The sequence below is a fragment of the Balaenoptera physalus genome (genome assembly GCF_965194825.1).
Source record: "Balaenoptera physalus genome assembly, chromosome: 18".
Classification (NCBI taxonomy): domain Eukaryota; kingdom Metazoa; phylum Chordata; class Mammalia; order Artiodactyla; family Balaenopteridae; genus Balaenoptera; species Balaenoptera physalus.
In genome coordinates this window covers 5,271,070-5,289,628 of record NC_138899.1, presented here as the reverse complement: position 1 = coordinate 5,289,628, position 18,559 = coordinate 5,271,070, and the positions used below count along the sequence as shown (strand labels likewise).

Below are 18,559 nucleotides of genomic sequence, written 5' to 3'. Positions count from 1 at the left end.
TACTAACAAACTTAATGGTTTAAAAAATACCTAAATTGAGACAAGAAAAAAATAGGAACATAAAATAGGTATTTTTGAAGAGAATAAATTATTGATTTAAAAATCCACATGCAACCGAATGGGTTGTATGCAGAGATTTTAATAAATCTAATTCTGGCCAACACTGTCCTATGTCAATAAACCTAGTGGTAAAAGTAAGTAGCAGTGGGCTGCCCGATGCCTGGACCTCTGAAGGCCAAGGGCCTCAGCTTTCCTCAAGGTACCACATGACCATCCATCTTCTGGAATCATATCACCAACAGAGTCCTTTATTCAAGTCTCTCCTCAAAGCTGTTTCCAATTCTTTTGCAAATCTTTGCCTTCCCTCACAAATGATGACCCTTGACAGGATTCTGTGGGTGGCTGGGAGCATCTGGGCTGTGGGCCTTGCTTCTCCCAAACAATGACGCCCAGAAGGAAAACAGCACTGCAGTGTCCAAACGCAAAACCCGCCCCCGATGATGGAACTGCTCCACATGTATATTCATTACTCACACTCAGGGCTCCAGAGAAGGGGGACAAGCGGGCCTTATCTTGTCAATCTCAGAGAAAACCATCCTGCGACTGTTTCATCATGTTTCATTAGCTCATTCGACCCAGGCCAGGCCCTCTCGCCTCTCCTCACCCACCCTCTCCCTGAGCACCAGGCCTATCACCACCAGCTGCCTCTTCCTCAAAGAGTTTTTTTAGAGAGCAGAGAGTGTAGGTAGATTCAAGTTAACAATTATTGTTACCTTGAAGGGCTAAAGATTTTCTTTCCCCCAAAAGAGCTGTGTACAAACCCCCAAAGGATGTGTTTAATAAAATGCTGAGTCATCTTCCTAAAGCGCACAAACTCATGGGTTTCAGCACAACATGGCACGTATTTGGAGCGAGGCGTCTCACTCTGGGTTTATGGACCTTGCAGCGAATCATTTGACTCTTCTATCCACGTCTCTTTGTTTGAAAGAGGGACAACAGCAAAGCTGGGGGAGTGGGTATTTGATGCGATTCTGGGGCTGCCCGCGAGGATGGGCGTGTGTGTGCACGCGCCCATGCACTGCGTGGGTCCCTCTCTTTCTTACCTTCCAACGTCTCCTGCACCTGGTGGTGCCACCTGCGGCCTCCCCTGCTTGGAAGGTGGAGACACCAGGAGGGGGAATGTGTATTAACCACGTCACGGCTGGGTGCTGTGTGCTGAGCAGGAGACTGAGCGTCTTGGGTGGAGGCCCTGAGAGGAGGACCCTGGAGCAGGCAGAAGGCAGGAGGGAAAGAAGGAAAAGCGAAAGGGGAAGGAGAGGAAGACACGCTCTCCATTTGGGATGCAAGTGGGGTGGGGATGCCTGCACAGTAGATTTCAGGGTGGGGCTGCTTGCCTGGGAATGTGGATAAAAATGGACACCTCCAAATGCTCTCTCTTCTTCCCAACTCTCCCGTTACTTGTTTGTCTTCTGCTTGCTGCCAACCGGCCCACACCCTTCTGGGGGCTTACCTCCTGTTGACTGCCTTATGTTTTTTTAAAAAATAAACTAATTAAGCAACCATGCAGTTCATTACGTTTTGCTCTCTGTCTTCTGTACTGTGGCTCCTGGGCTGGTCCTGCATGGTAATATCCCATTGCAGAGATGATATGCCTCCCTGCCACCTCCTGGGGAGGAACGTCTGTTGGACCAGAGGGTGGTGTCTGGGGTCTCAGATGTAAACTGGTACCTAAGCAGTGTTTTTTGTTTGTTTTGTTTTTGTTTTTGGCTGTGCTGCGTGGCTTGCGGGATCTTAGTTCCCCGACCAGGGGTCGAACCTGTGCCCCCTGAAGTGGAAGTGCAGAGTCCTAACCACTGGACTGCCAGGGACTTCCCTAAGCAGTGTTTAGTTCCCTTGCTTCCACTGGTTTTTAGCCATGGCATCTAATTTATTTTGATACGTTAAACAATATTTTTTTAAAATGCATGAGATTTTCACATTCATAAAAAGGGGGGCAGGAGTTTAAAATACATTAATAGCACTGAAGTTAGGAATCTGAGCAAGCCAGTCAACTAGTCTAGGGAAGGAAAACCTGGAGCAATTCTGATGAAAATGGACCCTTTAACCACCTCGTAATGGAGAAAACTGTATAGTCTACATGGCCTTCTGCGCATCTATGATTAAGAATCAAGGTGCATTATTAAAGCTCATGTAAATAACATTCCATTAGCTAGTATTTATAATGTTTCGAACAATGCGAAAGATGGAACATCTCTGTGGCATAATTGCATTATTCTATGAAAGAGCTTTATGTAGACTTTTGCAGACTATCCTTAATGTAGTCAACCTTTACAGGATTTTTAAATCATGTGAGATGGTCTTCCTATGTTGAATTCAAAACGTTTGCTATTGAGGAAAAAGACTAATTACAAAGTACACTTAGGATTCAAAATCTGGGAATATTTTTTTAAAAACCCTCTCAATCACTTAATGGGTTTTGGAAAGCAGAGTTAACTGTGTTGGATTTTTAGGTTTTGCAAGGTGAGGATGAGCTTTGTTCATCTTCCCATGGAAACGGAAACGTACATCATCAGTTCTAGTCTGCTCCACGTTCAAAGCCGGGCCCATCAGTGTGCTACCCCCACTCCTCTCCAGAATACCTATCATACGCTGGGACTTTCATAAGTGTAATTTTTTTAAAAAGAGGTGCATGCTTGACCAGAGGAAAGAATGTGAAGGCAGACTGGGCAGCTAGAATCAGAGCAGCTACGGGCCGCTGGGACACAGGCCAGCTGAGGTGCACTTAGAATAAACAAGGAGCCAGCTATAGCACAGCTGCCGGTAGGAAACACACACGCGGGAGTCGGGATCCACCTTTCTGTGACCTTGGCAGGTGACCAGCCCGTGGGTGAACGTGGGGGTGGGTGGATGGACACACAGGGGCGGCACCCACCTGCACTCTGATTTTGTAGTTGTCTTTGCACCACAAGGACAGCCGGTTTTATTTGCATACAAAGAAGCACAAAGGGCAAGGGAGCTCCTTACTGTACAGACTTCTGTTATTCAGTTGTTTGTTATAATGTCATAGGTCAGATCACGTTTTCCCCAAAGACAATGAGATTCAAATGCAAATCAAATCAATCCAGATTGATTGAGGCCCATGATGTCCTAGGTTCCTGTGAGTGGTGCAAAGATGCCTAGACGCAGATTCTCCTTGCAAGGAGCTTTTAGTCTAGGGGCAGACATTAAGACCTACATATGTGAAAAATCATAATAAAAATAACACTTAATGGGGGTAGGGAGAAATAAATAGGCAGAGCACAGAGGATTTAGAAAGCAGCCCATGTGTAAGCCAGGACTGACGATGAAAGAGATGTCACACAGTTCTTGATCAATGGCCAAATTAATATTTCTGGCAAAAATTGTTATTACCACTGAGAGGCAGAAATATCTCCCTTACACCTAAGATGCTCAGGAAGGACCATGGCTCAGAGATTTGGGAGCTCAAAAGATCTCAAGATAGCAGTCCTTCCAGCAGCTTATTGGTAGAGATACGTGATGTGTTTATAGTAATCCAGACCCAAAGGGAAAGAATTCACAAAACTCAGTAGCCAGCGAGGGAAGAGAGGCCCCTGCATTCCAGGCCAGGGTCCTTTTCATTCCACCTTTTCCTTTAAAAGTACATGAACTCCTCTCCCATTTTTTCTTGATGAGTCTGGCTAAAGGTTTATCCATTCTGTTTATCTTTTCAAGGATAAGGACCTTATCAAGTCAAGGAAGGGTGAAACTCAAACAGTCAGGATTTAGGACCAATGTCTGATTTTGGAGGCTTGGGACGTGGATACAAAATTTTATATTGAATTTATACACTACAGGTCATAAGCCAGTCAATAACGGATTTCCTACACTGATTATATCCAGTATTATACAACTGGCATGATTAATTAGCTTCAACCCTTGGACCAAATTCCCTGCAGTTTGTACATTACCAGCTGCTTATGACTCACAGATTCAGGGACTCCATCACTTTTTTCCCCACTGTCTTTCCTGGTCTCCTCCTGGCCCAGCAGGGTGAAGAGCCAAGCCAGGCTGCCTGCCGCGCACACCGGCAGCTTCCACCAAATGACGGGAGAACAGGCGCCCTCTGTCTCTTATCTGGTGGCACTCTACTCCCCCAGCGCGCCCACCCTTTGGCAAGTTTACTTATCTTATCTGTGACAAAGACAAGAAAGTGCTCTGGGGAAGATACCAGTGGGCTCGCACTTCACTCTTTCACATCATGGTACTCCGTCGGAAGGATTCTTTTTGAAGAGGTGCTTCTTATCTTGTTTTACTTTGAAACCCCTTCAAAGGTGAGTTCTGACCCAGGCAGCAGCAATGGAGATATCAGATAAGTTTTGCTTCCGTGGAACAGAGTTCTGAGTTCTGTGAGGCGTGGGCGGAGGCATGGCTGCCTAGTTGGTTGCCATGGGAACGACTTTGCTGGCACTGTCTGTCTATTCTTTAAAAATCAACAGCCAGATCAATTTCACCATTTTGAGACTCTTCTAGATTTTTGAGGTGGATTTCCTGGTCAGAAGCTTTTGACAACTTTTTTTTTTCCTTCTTCTTCTTCAAATTGGGCTCATTTACGAAGACTCATGACTTTTTAAATTATAATTTATTTTAAATAAAGAGGAAAAAGTCAAGTAAGCTGATATTAGGAACTGACTTTAAAGATGCTTTTAAGTCTCAGATTGTATTCTTGGGCAGTACCTATACAGCTCAATCTCTGATGACTTTCTATTCTGACCACATAGGATTAAGAGATACAAAACATTTTTTAAACTCTTTGAAACTTTGATTTATCTAAAAGGCTGTATCTGTGGTGTCCATGCACAAAGATTTGTAAATTAAGGCATTTTATCATTATGTGCCAGTGTAAGTCAATAGGGTGTTACCCTGGGAATGATGCTTTCCTGTGTTTTCCTGAAGATTGAAGTCTATGTTTATGGGAAATAAATTTTAAAGTGAGTATATTTTAATGGTAAAATCCTAACATTGGCAGTGTTGACATGCTTAGTTATCCCATAGAGTGACTAAGGGACAGTGAGAAAAAGTAGTTTCGCCAGCCATCTGTAATATTTTCAGGTTGTGTAGTGTCTTCAGGTTATATTACAAGTTGTCACTACTCTACTATGTGTTGGAATTGCAGTTTGTCTAGGAAATAGTTATAGAATGCTATTTTAAGGTCAAATCTATTAGTTTCTTGGCTTTTACAAACAACTATCAGAGTGTGTGTGTGTCTTTTTTCCCCCAGTGCTTACCACAGAAGAGTTTTCTGCTAGAAAATTATTTCTAGAAAACGGCCAACTTACTTCATTCCTATTAGCGGCTAAGGTTAGAAACGAAATGCAAGTGTGACTAATTTTTGTTACTCGGTAACTGGAAGTAGATACATTTGAACAGGAAAGAAATATTTGTCTAAGGGACTCATTTTGGTTCTCTGCCTTGTGACCCACTGAACTTGTTAGTGTGTTGAGTTCAGTCTTCTTTTGGATTTTAGGCGTCAGCCCTGAGAAGTGCAGGCGATTGCCAGTTGGGAAGTGCTTATTTTGCAGAGACTGGGATGGCACTGCGAACAGTGTGGTCGGTAGGGGTCTCAGAGGAAACCCTGCAATACAGCAGCTCCAATTAGCTCAGCCTTCTCTGGTGTCATCGCTAGGAGTATGGCCAGGACACAGGTATCATTGATTACACTTCTTCCTCATGGAAAAAAAAAATTGAGAACCCCATGCTCTTCTGGATATTAGGATGAGTAAAGCTACACAGCCTAATTCTCACTGTGATTTTAAATTGTTTTTGCATGGCTTAGAAATTTTGGCAACCTATCCATAAATGAGACTAAATGGAAGAAAAGCAATAACTAAATCGGTCTGCACAGAACCTCCCGGCAGTCTGACCCCGGGAAGCCCCTTGTTTAACTAGAATTTGGAAGCACTGTTTTTGCTGCTTTTGCAATATTAAAGTGATGCAAGACAAGCAAGCTTGAGAAATTTTGGAGTTCTGGGTCAGGTGTGCTACCGTGGTACGGGCAGCTTAAACTCACAGTAAGATGTGGATTGAACAAGGATTAATTCAGAAAGGAATTAGAAAGCCTGACATGTTTTTACAAGGTGTTTCAAATTGATTGGTTAATCCTCACAACATCTGGAGTGAGGAATCACAGAGAGTATCCCGTGGAGGCTGCAACTAAATTGGGATTAAAACTCAGCCAGAGTAATTAGTCCATTAAACCCAGGAAGGTGGTGAGGGAATTCCTGATATTGTACTTGGTTGATAGATTGCAAGTGATGCTTCATTTTCAGGGAAAATGAATTTTGAGTGTATTAGACACAAAGTATATCTCTGAGCCTTTGCATTCTGAGCAAGATAAGCAAACTGGCTTCTGAGGCTTTGTTTCCTGATACTGTTCAAATGAGAACCCTCTCTACTTCTTCTTCTTTACCCAACTTCTGTCATCCTTTAAAGATGAACTCAAATTCTGTCTCTTCCACGAAGCCTTTTCAGCTTGTAAAAATAGCTATGATTTGCTGCTAAACACTTTATTTCTCACCTTCACAACAACTCTGAATGTTTTAAAGATAAAAAGACCTGGGATTTAGAGTGCTTTTTAACTAATGAAAGTCAGAATCAGACTTCAAACTCATGGATTATCTGAGGTAATACACATGTCTTTGGAAAAAATGAAGTCCCCTCCCTCTCCATATTGTGTAATTAATCTACCATTTTATTTCATCTTTATCATTGTTTAACTGTTTTAATATTACTCTTATAACCTCAACATTGCAATTCTTTGAAAGCAGAAACTATGGTTCTACATCTAATGAAAATTTCTTAGTTGTTGGTACAAGTTGCAACTTGTATTTAAATACTGGTGATATGACTTGACTTTGTTTTAAAAATGTAGGAAAAGGACTTTGGTGCTGGGCCAGTGCTATCCTTAACAAAATGGAGGTGGCCCATGTGTTGTGTGAAATGGACAAACTGTCTCTGGGCTTGGTTCTGTTTTGAACATTCCCATTGTTTATGGAATCTTCACGCCAGGTCTGTGAATAATCCCTGAGGGGCTGCATAACCAGGTATGGAGCCTTGCATGGAAGGAAAAAAAAAAAGATGTTTATTGAACTAATAAATGATTGAATACAAAGATAATCATCACACAGGAAGACTACACTCATTCACGACAGAGTAAAGTCTTTTGTCTCTGTAATTGGTCAGCTTGCACGGTGACTGCAATTTCATTTTCTTGTAGAGAAATTTCTGGATACACAAGCTTTAACAGAAACCCGTGTATGGCATCACTCTACTCAGATTTCTATTTCGCTTGTGAATGTGTTGATGGTCATCTTCCTTATCTTTCAACAGAATTTACAGCATTTGCCTCCAAGTGAATTTCCTTTCTCTGTAGAGATGCTATTTTGGTTGCCAGCGTCTTTTCCTGCATAAATGGCAAAATCTGCTTACTAAGAAAACATCAATGAAGTGCTTCATCTTGAACATTATAGATGATCTTGAAGAATGTAGTTAATAATAGGACCAAAGTCAACCCAGTGTTGACTCTCCCAGGGCCTAGGGTAAAGGCTGTTATGAGTCATTTGGTACCCGTGTGCCGAGGTGGGATGGGAAGGTAAGCCGAGAAGGGTTGGGACATTAGGATGCTTGCTGTATGAGGCAGAGAGGAAAGAGCAGAATTGTGTAGCAGAGAGAGCTCATGTGTGAAGGTAAAAGTATGCCTAAGTAATGCCACGACTTCATTACCCTTCATTTATCCCACATCACACCCTCCCAAAGGGACACAGGAGATGGCCCACCCCTTAGATGCCTAAAGATCGTAAAATTATAGACTGTTAGAGCCAGAAAAGATTTAGAAACACCTTAGGTCGGCTCATTTTTGTCTGAGGTTGTCTATTTTTGCCTCCTGCATAAGAATCCCATGAGATCTTATGATTTTGATATAATTCAGATACAAGGTGAACTAAATAGCATTGATTCAGCGTAATGAATTCATTCCCTCACCCAACCATTGAATCCAACAAATAAGTGTTGAATGACCAATATATGTCACTGTCTGGACCACTGGTTTCCAGGGACAGAAGAAAGAATAAGTCAGGGGCTTTGCTTGTGGGAAACTGGTAGTCAAGCGTTGGCATCCACATGTAAACATTTAATTCTGATACTACATAATACTTGTTAAGAGAGAGTGTCTATAAAATGCTATGGAAATACAGAGGAGAGAATAATCCCTTCTGCCTGGCATACTTGGGGAATATCTTTTGGAAGAGGTGGCATTGAAATTAGGGCTTAATAGGTGAATGGACGCTCATCAGTTGGAGAAAAGAGAGAGAAGGGAAAGATATTCCAGAAAAGAGGAAGAGATGAAAAATACATGGTGAGTTCACAGAGCAATGAATAGTTTGATACAGTTTGAAGGTAGGTGGGAAGGTAGAAATCATATTTCTCGTTAACTAAAGCTTTATTGATCATACCTATTGCGATTATTTTAGTGTGTGAGAATCCCACATACCTCATTTCTTCTCTCTAGTTTTGAGCAGGAAACAGCACTCATTTCCAGAATCATGAGGAACAGTACGTAAAACAGCCACGGGTAGCCTTCACAATAACCTGATTTTCCTTGACTTAGGTAAGCAGGAGCCAAACGCTGACACATTACCAAAACAAAGACAGCTGGCAGTAATCACACTCTACAAATACATAGCATTTCTGTCATTCTGTTTTTATTATTTTTTTAAAGTATAAAGAATAAAAAGTGACACATTTACCAAATAGATATTCTTGACAGTGGAAGAGGTTACATTTCCCATCTTTTCTTTCTAACCCATTAGAAACCACACCTTTAGTTCATGTTTGCACTTTCACTTTCACAGATCCCACTGAGAGTTGTACTATTGCATTTGACGTTGAACTTCAGAGTTTACGTTGATGGTAAACTCACAGAATTAAAAAGAAAATGTACTTAGCCAAATGTAGACAGCCCAGCATAAAGCTGAAGAAGCCTCAACTGCTCAACCTTAAGAGAGTTGTGAAAAGTACAATGGCTTTTGAGAACAAGTGACAAATTTAAAAAGAAGAAAAAAATCCCATAGCATTTCTTGAAGACATACCAGTACACTGCGGAGCCATTTGCATCCTATTTTTGTGTTTGCATGTTCTCTTTGAATATTTGCTTGGCAAAGTGCCGCAGAATAGTACCTCTGAAGAATAATTAAAACCACTTTCTGTCAGCCTTGCCTTAATTCGAGTGAGCCATCCATTTCGATTGGATTCAATTCTCTTGCTGTAGGACTCTTGCAAAGGTCAAAGCTTGGCCCAATAATGACAATACTTATTATTTAAATAAAGCCACAAGTTTATTTCTAGAGTGTTCCTTCCAACATTCAAAGCCCCACGGATTCCCACCTTTTTTAAAGGTTTGGTGTTTTGGTTCCTCCACCAGCATAAAAACTTCATATTTGTGAAACAATAATAGGTCTTCACCAAAAATCCCTCGTGCCTTTTGTTATTCTTTTAAATGCCATTTGTTCCTAGGAACACTGTGAAAGTGGAGAAAGAAATAGGGTGCCTAGTAGATTTTCAACAAAAATGTAAAAATTAAGAGGTATGTAGGTGCCATACTACCCACAAAAGCTCGGGACTGGAATATTTCCCACCAAATCATAGTTTTTATGTTTGAAGAATCTGTAGAATTACCTCAGTTTTCCAGTTTGTCTTCTTCAAATAGGGCCTCGACATCAGAGTGTGTTTTCTTTTTTGTTCTACCTCCTGTTGGTCATCTTCTTTAATTCCTCTTTTTAAATTTTCTTGTGAAAACAATTATATGTAACTTCACATTTGCCCCTCAGATAACACCCATTATCTGCTCCCCAGACCCGTGGTTGGCCTGTCTTATGATGCATGGGCAGGATGCACTCAGAGCTTTCTTCAGTGCTGTGCTTAATAAATGCTTATTAATTTAATAAAGAAAGAAAAGGGAGCATCTGATATTTATATCAATATTCACTCTCTCAGTGTTCTAATAAAAATGGAGGCTTTCTCTCTGTATGATTTGTTTACATCATATAGTCCTTATGGGCTGATGTCCTTTTAGTTAGCTCTATATAGCAACTAGCAAATACTAGGCACTACTAAGACATAAATTATTTTATTTTAATGTTACCAGTGAACAAGACTCACTGTGCTTAATCTAAGCTTAAAGTTTTTTTCTTTTTAGGTCGCTCTAAGTGAACTTCAAGTCAAGTATTTGTTAGCATTTGGCAATAAACTGGAAAATATCCTTTGGGTAAAATCTTTTTTCTCACACATCTTCATTTGCTCTTCGGATTTTCACAAAAATAAAACAGTTTTCAATTCCGGTGATGGTGCTTTTTGATGCAAGCCATACTTGATTGTACTTGATTTGAAAACAGTGAATTATAAAGGAGGGTTTGCCAAACCAGAGTCATCTGTGCCTTCCCTAGGAAATCTTATTTAGGAAAGGCTTAGTGTAAAAAAATATTTATCCTTCATAAGGGAAAAGATTTGACACCAAAGTATGCATTTAAACAAAAGTGGTTAGAAATGTTGTAAGTGAGAAAGTCTGAGAAATAAGCATAAAAGTAACACAGTGGGAAGAGTATTCCAAAACAGACCACCAGTGAGCTTCTACCGATGCGTCTTTGATATTCAGTTACTGCTGCTCCATTACCATTTTGTCACCATGCTTCTTTCTAAACAATTTGTCGTTCACTATCACCTCTACTTTTTTTTTTTGTCACCACAGCTGTCTGAGTTTATTTTCCTTATTGACTTCTTGGTGTTATTCTTTTCCAAGGGCATTATTTTTCATTCGTCTGGGGTAAATAACACTCTTAGATTGGCTTGGTAAGACACTTCAAATGGAGATTGACATAAGGAAGCTTTGAGTTATCAGAGGTGCGTTGTTTTGTGTTATTCTCACATGCACCCTCTGTCCACCTCTCCCCAGCACTGTTATTTCTGTCTTATTGCCCCTGGGGTACATTTTTTCTTGGTGGATCCATGGTTGAGCAACTCCCTTACTTTTCTTGTACAAGCTTTTCCTGGAGCTCTAATTTCATTTCTCGAATGTCACCTACCAATGGCATCATGATGCTAGAAAGTGTGATACTAGAATCACATTAACAAAGATTGAGTAGTTAAGAGAAAGAATAGCTCATCAAATTTGCTCCACTTTTTTGGCACACGAGAAACACAGATCCTCCAGAGACAAACTCAGGTGTAGAACAATTTCAGGCAGCATACACCTTCATTACAGAGAAGTTAAAAACTGAAGAGATGGTTATCTGGGGTCAGTTTTGCCTGTTATCTCAAGCACTGGAGCTGGGCTTTGATCGGCAGACCTTGGAAACTGCCCTTTACTTGATTTCAAGTCCCTGTGGACGTAGAAACAGACAGATGTGGTTGGTCACTGGAGTCCCAGTGCGCCGGGTGGAAGGCCAGTCTTAACCTCGGAAAAGCACAGTGACTATTTCTTTTGTATCCTTGAAAATATATAACTCATTATAAAGTGTATGAAATATTTGGAAGCAAAAGTGACATTTAGGGGGGAAAAAGGCACATGGCCTAAAAGAAAAGAGGTACATTTAGGTAATGCATAAGGGACTATGTCTCATTCCTCTAGTGGGTTCACACAGGTGTGTTACTTACCTATAAGCCGTTGTGGCCCACTAATGTTGGAAAGGTGAATGACTGTACAGCACCACCGAAACCCCGTTCCCGGCTCGGAATTAATGTAGACTGGTTTGTTTAAAAAAGTTGAACTAAGGTTGGACCCATGAAGGCATTGACGCTTCCTAATTACTCCCAATCTGAATATGATTTGGTTTCAGTTCATCTTTCTAATGTTTAATAAACAAATGGACAGTAAGTATTTCCCTGTGCAGTCTGTAAACTTTCACGAACCAAGGTAAGGGTATGTACAATGTAAAATGATAGCACAAAAAAGACTATTTGAGTGAGTTATCAATGTGATGAGGTATGTTATTGTGACCAGTTAATTTTTCAAAATAGGCCCCATGTAAATCCATTACAGAAATGGAATTAGAGGGTAGCCATCTGCTTTGTGACGCATTGAAGATTAGTCGGAATAGAAGCAATTTACTTAATTAAAATGTTTCCATTACAGTCCTGGGTAAACGTTCAAATCATACCTGTGTTGGAATCTTTCATTGACAGAGCATCTTTCATGCTCCCTGGATTAATGGGAAAACATTCTCAATGCTTCAACTCAATGACTTAAACCTAATCTTAACAATGTAGAAGGAGGATGCAAGGCATTAGACAGGTTGCCGCTATCCAGGCTTTCCTGATCTTATCCTAAGGACCTTGAACTTTTATAGGCATAACTTTAATTTCAAGGAGGATTTAGAAAATTCACTTGTAGTTTTGCAGATTTGGGTATTGAGGTTTTTTTGGGTTTTTTTGTTTTTTTATTTACGCCTGTGTTGGGTCTTCGTTTCTGTGCGAGGGCTTTCTCTAGTTGTGGCGAGCGGGGGCCACTCTTCATCGCGGTGCGCGGGCCTCTCACTATCGTGGTCTCTCTTGTTGTGGAGCACAGGCTCCAGACGTGCAGGCTCAGTAATTGTGGCTCACGGGCCTAGTTGCTCCGCGGCATGTGGGATCTTCCCAGACCAGGGCTCGAACCCGTGTCCCCTGCATTGGCAGGCAGATTCCCAACCACTGCGCCACCAGGGAAGCCCGGGTATTGAGTTTTTGAAAGACAGTATTTACCCAGTACAGCAAACAATTTTAAGTATTTTTGCTGTGTAAGGAAAAGGATTTTTTTCTGTAATCAACGCATCTCCCAAAGTCAGCAAAAGGTCACCCTGTAAGGACATCAGAGCTTTTAAGGCCAAGGTCTAAAAAACAAAGACTAAAGGAATGGGGGAAAATATCAAAAGGGTTGTTACTGTGTTAAGTACAAATTCCACTGGTAAAAAGAGCTAGATAGTGAAACAGGCGAGCACCAAATCTCATAATTCCCCCAAGCGTGCCTAACGTAACTGTCAAACAACATGTGTAAAATCAGGTACGAAGAACCTCGCAGGACACTCCTCTAAGTGAGCAGCGTGAGGTGATTGTGTGCCTCTGATGCTGCCTCTTGGGCAGGCTGCGCTCTGTGGATTACGTGGATGTTGCTGCTTCTCTGTCAGGGGAACACCCACCCGGGGGCAGCGTCTCCGCTGGCCCCTGTAGATGTCTGTGGCTTCATTTTCCCTCGTCTTTCACCGCCTACATCTGGGAGGGCAGGTTATAACTAAGCAGTTTGCTGTGGTCAGATCGCATGATTCTGGGTTGAATGTCGAATCAAGGGACAGGCACTTTTATTCCACATTCTGTCCCTTGTAGTAGAAAAAATAAGAGTTGAAGAGTGAAAGGTGGATTGCTGTGAATTTTTACATCCTCTCCCGAAGGATATTTAAGACCTTTGACCTCGATAATTACAAAATATTTACTGCCCTGGGGTTTGTTACAAACTCATCCATTAATGCTCCTTTGAAATCTTCTCAACCATCCAAAGGAATTTTCAGCTCCTAGTTGAGGTTCAACCAAGGTTGCAGTAAAAAAATATTAAAAATCCAGCAACAAATTAGGAGAAAATTTAAAATATGCCGTTTTTTAATCTTTTATTTTTACTTATCAATTTACCAAAAAAAGTTTCAGACATATTAAATGTTAAAGCACATCTAGAACAGAGCAATCAAAATACGAAGAGAACAAAGTTAAAGTAATAACGAGAGAATTGAATCAATGTCAAACAACAAATTTAGCTTTGAGTTTCTAGAAAGTAAGTTTTATAAAAAAGGATTAGATTGTAATAGATTAGATTAGATTTGATCTTTGTCAGATAAAAGGCTAATAAAACCACGCAATCAAGTAGTGAAACATATCGTTAACTGACTTAATTTTACGAATATATGGATTTTAACAAAAATAGATAGTTTATATTCTGCGGATCATTCTGATCATTTTGCAGGAGAATTTCCTGCCTAACTCAAAGCCCATCATGACCCACCCTTAGAGCATCATGTTTCTCTCCTTTAAAGTACTTAGCTGAGTTGCGGTTTGTGTGTGATTATTATCTGTATCTTGCACTAAATGAAGGTAAGTTCCATGAGAGCAGAGGCCAAATCTACTTTTGTTCAACGTTGTTTTTCAGGCACAGGGTTGGCATAATGAAGCATTCAGCAAAGATTTGTTGCATGAGTGAACTGTTCTAATGAAAACCCTTCATACCATCCCTTCAAATCCCAGGACATTACATTAAATTTCAACCTGTGTAATGAATTTCCTCTAAGAGAGTGAAGATAACATAATCTAGTTGTTTGGGGGTTTGATGATATCATTATTCAGGAATATGGCTGAGAAATCTAGAGGAATGGGTAAGTCAAATGCCCCTTTGTTGTCCCTTCAAACATCAGGTGTCTCTCGTAAATTGTGGCAAATGCTGGCCCAGAGGAATTTACAGTTACATCTTCTGAAAACAAAATGCTTGAACTGTAACTCATTGAAGAAAAAATTGACACCCACATTAAAATGAAACAGCGCACTTTCTTCAGCGGGAACTCAGAGATCTTGCGGAGATTGAGAGCTACGTTTCTTTCCCTGGAAGATAATGCAGTGCAGTGAGATGAGGGGGCTTGGAGACGGGTCAGACCTTAATTCCAGTCCCAGCTCTGCCCCTTTACCTGTGAGACATTGGGCAGAATCTGCTGCCTGAGACAGAGGTTTGTTAACAGTAAAGTAGAGCAATGACACCTGCGACTTCTGAGTTGTTATAAAAGTAAGTGACGAGGGATGAAAAGTGTCCGGCACACAGTGGGATAATACATAGAATTTGCGTTTTTAATGAATGGTTATTTTGGAGGCCATCTAGTTAACGGAGCTGAAAAATGCCATTCAGCTTCACCAAAGGTACATCTAATGCCCTGAGGTGAATTCTGGAACCAAGGTGACTTTTGGGGTCAATAATATATTAATGACAGTTTTCCAGGTGTTTCCACAATACCGTCACATACTAGAGCTCAATAAATAGTTGCTGAATTAAGAGTGGATGAATAAATAAATAAATTTGGATCTGAAATCTCTTGATTTTGTTTTACTGTGGCCGGAATAAAACGCTAAGGCCAATAAACGGAGTTCATTTTAGCTTTTACTTTATTTTTCTCCATCTATGGGCTTACCTTTTGAAATCTGGATTTCTGAATACCCTTGAAGGTTAATGAATTTACAAGTGTTTTAAAAGGCAAAATGTGTCCCATCTCCTTCTTGCCATCGTATAGTATATCTTAAAACAGTCTCTCTATATGTCTGGGCTGTGGTAACACACCATAAGCTTTATTTGCCCACAGTTTAAGTAGTTAATGGAAAGAAAAATATCATTTATTTTCACAGCATATTTTCTGGTAAATCTTTCTATTCTTGGAAACTAGCAGGCACTCAGTGAACTTGGTGAATAAATGAGTGAGCACCATTTATTTAACTTCATTTGGAACCAACCTTAATTTTATTATAGTCTAGGTGGCCCTAATTGCATAGTTGCTTCAGTTACTAAAACTAGAATATCCAAAATATCCTATATGAGAAATGCATGTTTCATGGAGAAGTAAACAATTATCCTTTGGCGTGGGAAACAGATTTAGAGTTTAATAGCCTACACCCTTCCATCTGCTCCAACTATGAATTGTACGTACAATTTATCATCCTGACAGGATGATGCCGGGTTAAATCACTGGGCAGGAACAGCATATGGAGTCCACTGTCTTTTGAAAAAGTCACCAGACCCTTTGTCACTCAGTGCAGGTCATTTTGCTGGTTTAGAGAGTCACAGCGTGATACAGAAGGAGAGGCAGGTATTCCCTCTCGACCTCAGGAGCCGTGTGCCTGTTTTAGAAGGAGATACGACTAAACATCTAAAATAATGCAATTCTATCAGTATCTCAATTCTCCAGTCTTCAAGCAATTATTCTAATCATCAATAAGCAGCTCAAACAATTGAAATAATCCAAGCTTAAGATGAAAGGTTTTATAAAAAAGGATATTTGAACAAAACTGAGTGTCTGCACCACCATTTCCAATCCTTTGACAAGAAACATGAATTGGTGAAAATAGGAAGCTTGCGTTCTAGACACTGATTGTAAGGTCCACGAAAAAAAATAGTAGACCGCAGGTAGGCGTTTCTTAAAGTGAATGACTTTGTTCTAGAGATTTTCCTCGGGACTTTGCAGTGGGGAAGCTCTCCTGCCGTGCTTATACCTGCAATTGTTACCTTTGCTCACTAATTCTCTTAAAAGATGAGACGCATTAAGTTACCATTTTTTAAAATCTATTTTGTTTAAATCTCTTAGAAGATTGTGGAAACCACTGTAGAAACAGAAAATTTGAACGTCTCCTTCACGGACGACTAGAGCAGCTCTCGGGTCTATGGAACAGTTCCCCTGTCAATTGTGCAAGCGTGAATCTGCTGTTGTAAGTATCACCACCTCCGGGCATTCTATACATTTCTATTTTTAAATCCAGCTTCTGAAAGTTAAGGATAAGATGGTGGGGTCTGGTCACCCATCCTTCCATTGCCCCCGAGAGTCTCTGCCTGCTCCCAGCAGCTGCCCAACATGATGGGGAACCCAGTGAGGCTCCCTGGCTTGTAAACATGCCGCCTCGCGTTCCTTGGCGGTGATGCCTTTCCTTGCTCTCTTTCAAATGGAAGGCCGTGCGGTGCAGTGGTGAGCAGCTCGGGTCCTGCCTAAAGCTCTGCTTCCCAGCATCAGTTTTCTCCCCCAGCGGCACCTGCACCCTGGGCTCTGGGGATTGACTGAGCGCGTGAAAACCGGTTGCAATGAGCTGAGCGTGCTGCACGAGTGTCGCCCTCGGGGTCCGGCGTGGGCCTTGTACTCCCCAGAAGAGATTCCCAGAAGGGGACACTGAGGCCCAAAGAAAAGAAGTGGTTTGTTGGGGTCACGCTGACCTAGTCTGGATGGGGACCCAGGGCCCCTAGTTTCTGTCCTGAGTTTTCTCTACTCTCACTATTTTTTAAAATAATTTTTAAAGTGTTAAACTTCCTGTATTATTAACAATAATACAGAGAACAAAGCTAATTTTCAAGGGGGATTTTTTTTTTTAATTCAACAATGGTTGATTTACAACATTGTGTTAGTTTCAGGTGTACAGCAAAGGGATTCAGTTATATTTATGTTTATATGTATATATATACATATATATTTGTTTTCAGATTCTTTTCCATTATAGTTTATTATAACATATTGAATATAGTTCCCTGTGCTATACAATAGGTCCTTGTTGTTTACCTATTTTATATACAGTAGTGTGTATCTGTTAATCCCAAACTCCTAATTTATCCCTCTCCCACCCCATTTCCCCTTTGGTAACCATAAGTTTGTTTTCTATGTCTGTGAGTCTGTTTCTGTTTTGTAAATAAGTTCATTTGTATCATATTTCAGATTCCATATACAAGTGATATCATATGATATTTATCTTTCTATGTCTGACTTACTTCACTTAGTATGATAATCTTTAGGTCCATCCATGTTGCTGCAAATGGCATTATTTCATTCTTTTTTATGGCTGAGTAATATTTCATTGTATGTATAGACCACATCTTCTTTATCCATTCATCTGTCAATGGACATTTAGGTTGCTACCATGTCTTGGCTATTGTGAATAGTGCTGATATGAACATTGGGGTACATGTATCTTTTTGAATTAGAGTTTTCATCTTTTCTGGATACATGCCCAGGAGTGGGATTGCTGGATCATCTGGTAACTCTATTTTTAGTTTTTTAAGGAACCTGTGTACTGTTTTCCATAGTGGCTGCACCAATTTACATTCAAGGGAGATTTTTCTTGTTCCAGGATGTATTCACATTAACAAGATTTTATTTATTTTAAAGATAAATGTTAACAGATCAGCCACTTTATATCTTTTATTCTCCAACCACAGGTTTATATTGTCATCAAAGTCATTATCAAAATTTTTATGACCAGATCTAGAATCTGTATGAATTACTAAAAGCTATATGATATCATAAGCCCCATCCTTGAGCTGTCTCAGCAGAGATGTAGAGGAAAGCATACTTACGCCCTTGGATCTAAATGATGGCATCTCCCCATGATGACATTTCCCCATATTAATCGTACTATAGGATTTGAAAGGTTGGGATGACATGTATATTAAAGGAATAGCATTTTTAGGAGAAGATGGTCCTTACATTACTTAGATTTCAGTATCCCATGTTTTAACTTTTTGGCACAAAAGTAAGAAAGGGATTTTAACCAAATAGAAATAACATATACTACTTACGATAAATAAAATGTCTCAGTAACGTGATTTTGAGTCTAAGAAGTCTAAAATGAAAGATTCATAGTGAATCTGACCTTTCAATGATAGAAAACTCTTATGGGGCTGTTTTCAGTTATAGGTTGTACTATTTCGGTTATAGGTTATAGGTCATTCCAATATTTGTATGCTATTTTTATTAGTATCTAC

General features: G+C 40.4%; 1 protein-coding gene across 4 annotated transcripts in view; it reads left to right on the top strand.

The window, feature by feature from the left end:
- The window catches only part of LOC309647722 (uncharacterized protein), a 356,212-nt gene that overhangs the window by 110,057 nt on the left and 227,596 nt on the right, over positions 1 to 18,559 (top strand). For all 4 annotated transcript variants that reach the window (XM_082435301.1, XM_082435300.1, XM_082435302.1 and 1 more), the window contains exon 3: positions 16,404 to 16,524. In XM_082435301.1, coding sequence (XP_082291427.1) covers positions 16,404 to 16,524 — 121 coding nt within the window. The remainder of the gene's footprint in view (positions 1 to 16,403; positions 16,525 to 18,559) is intronic.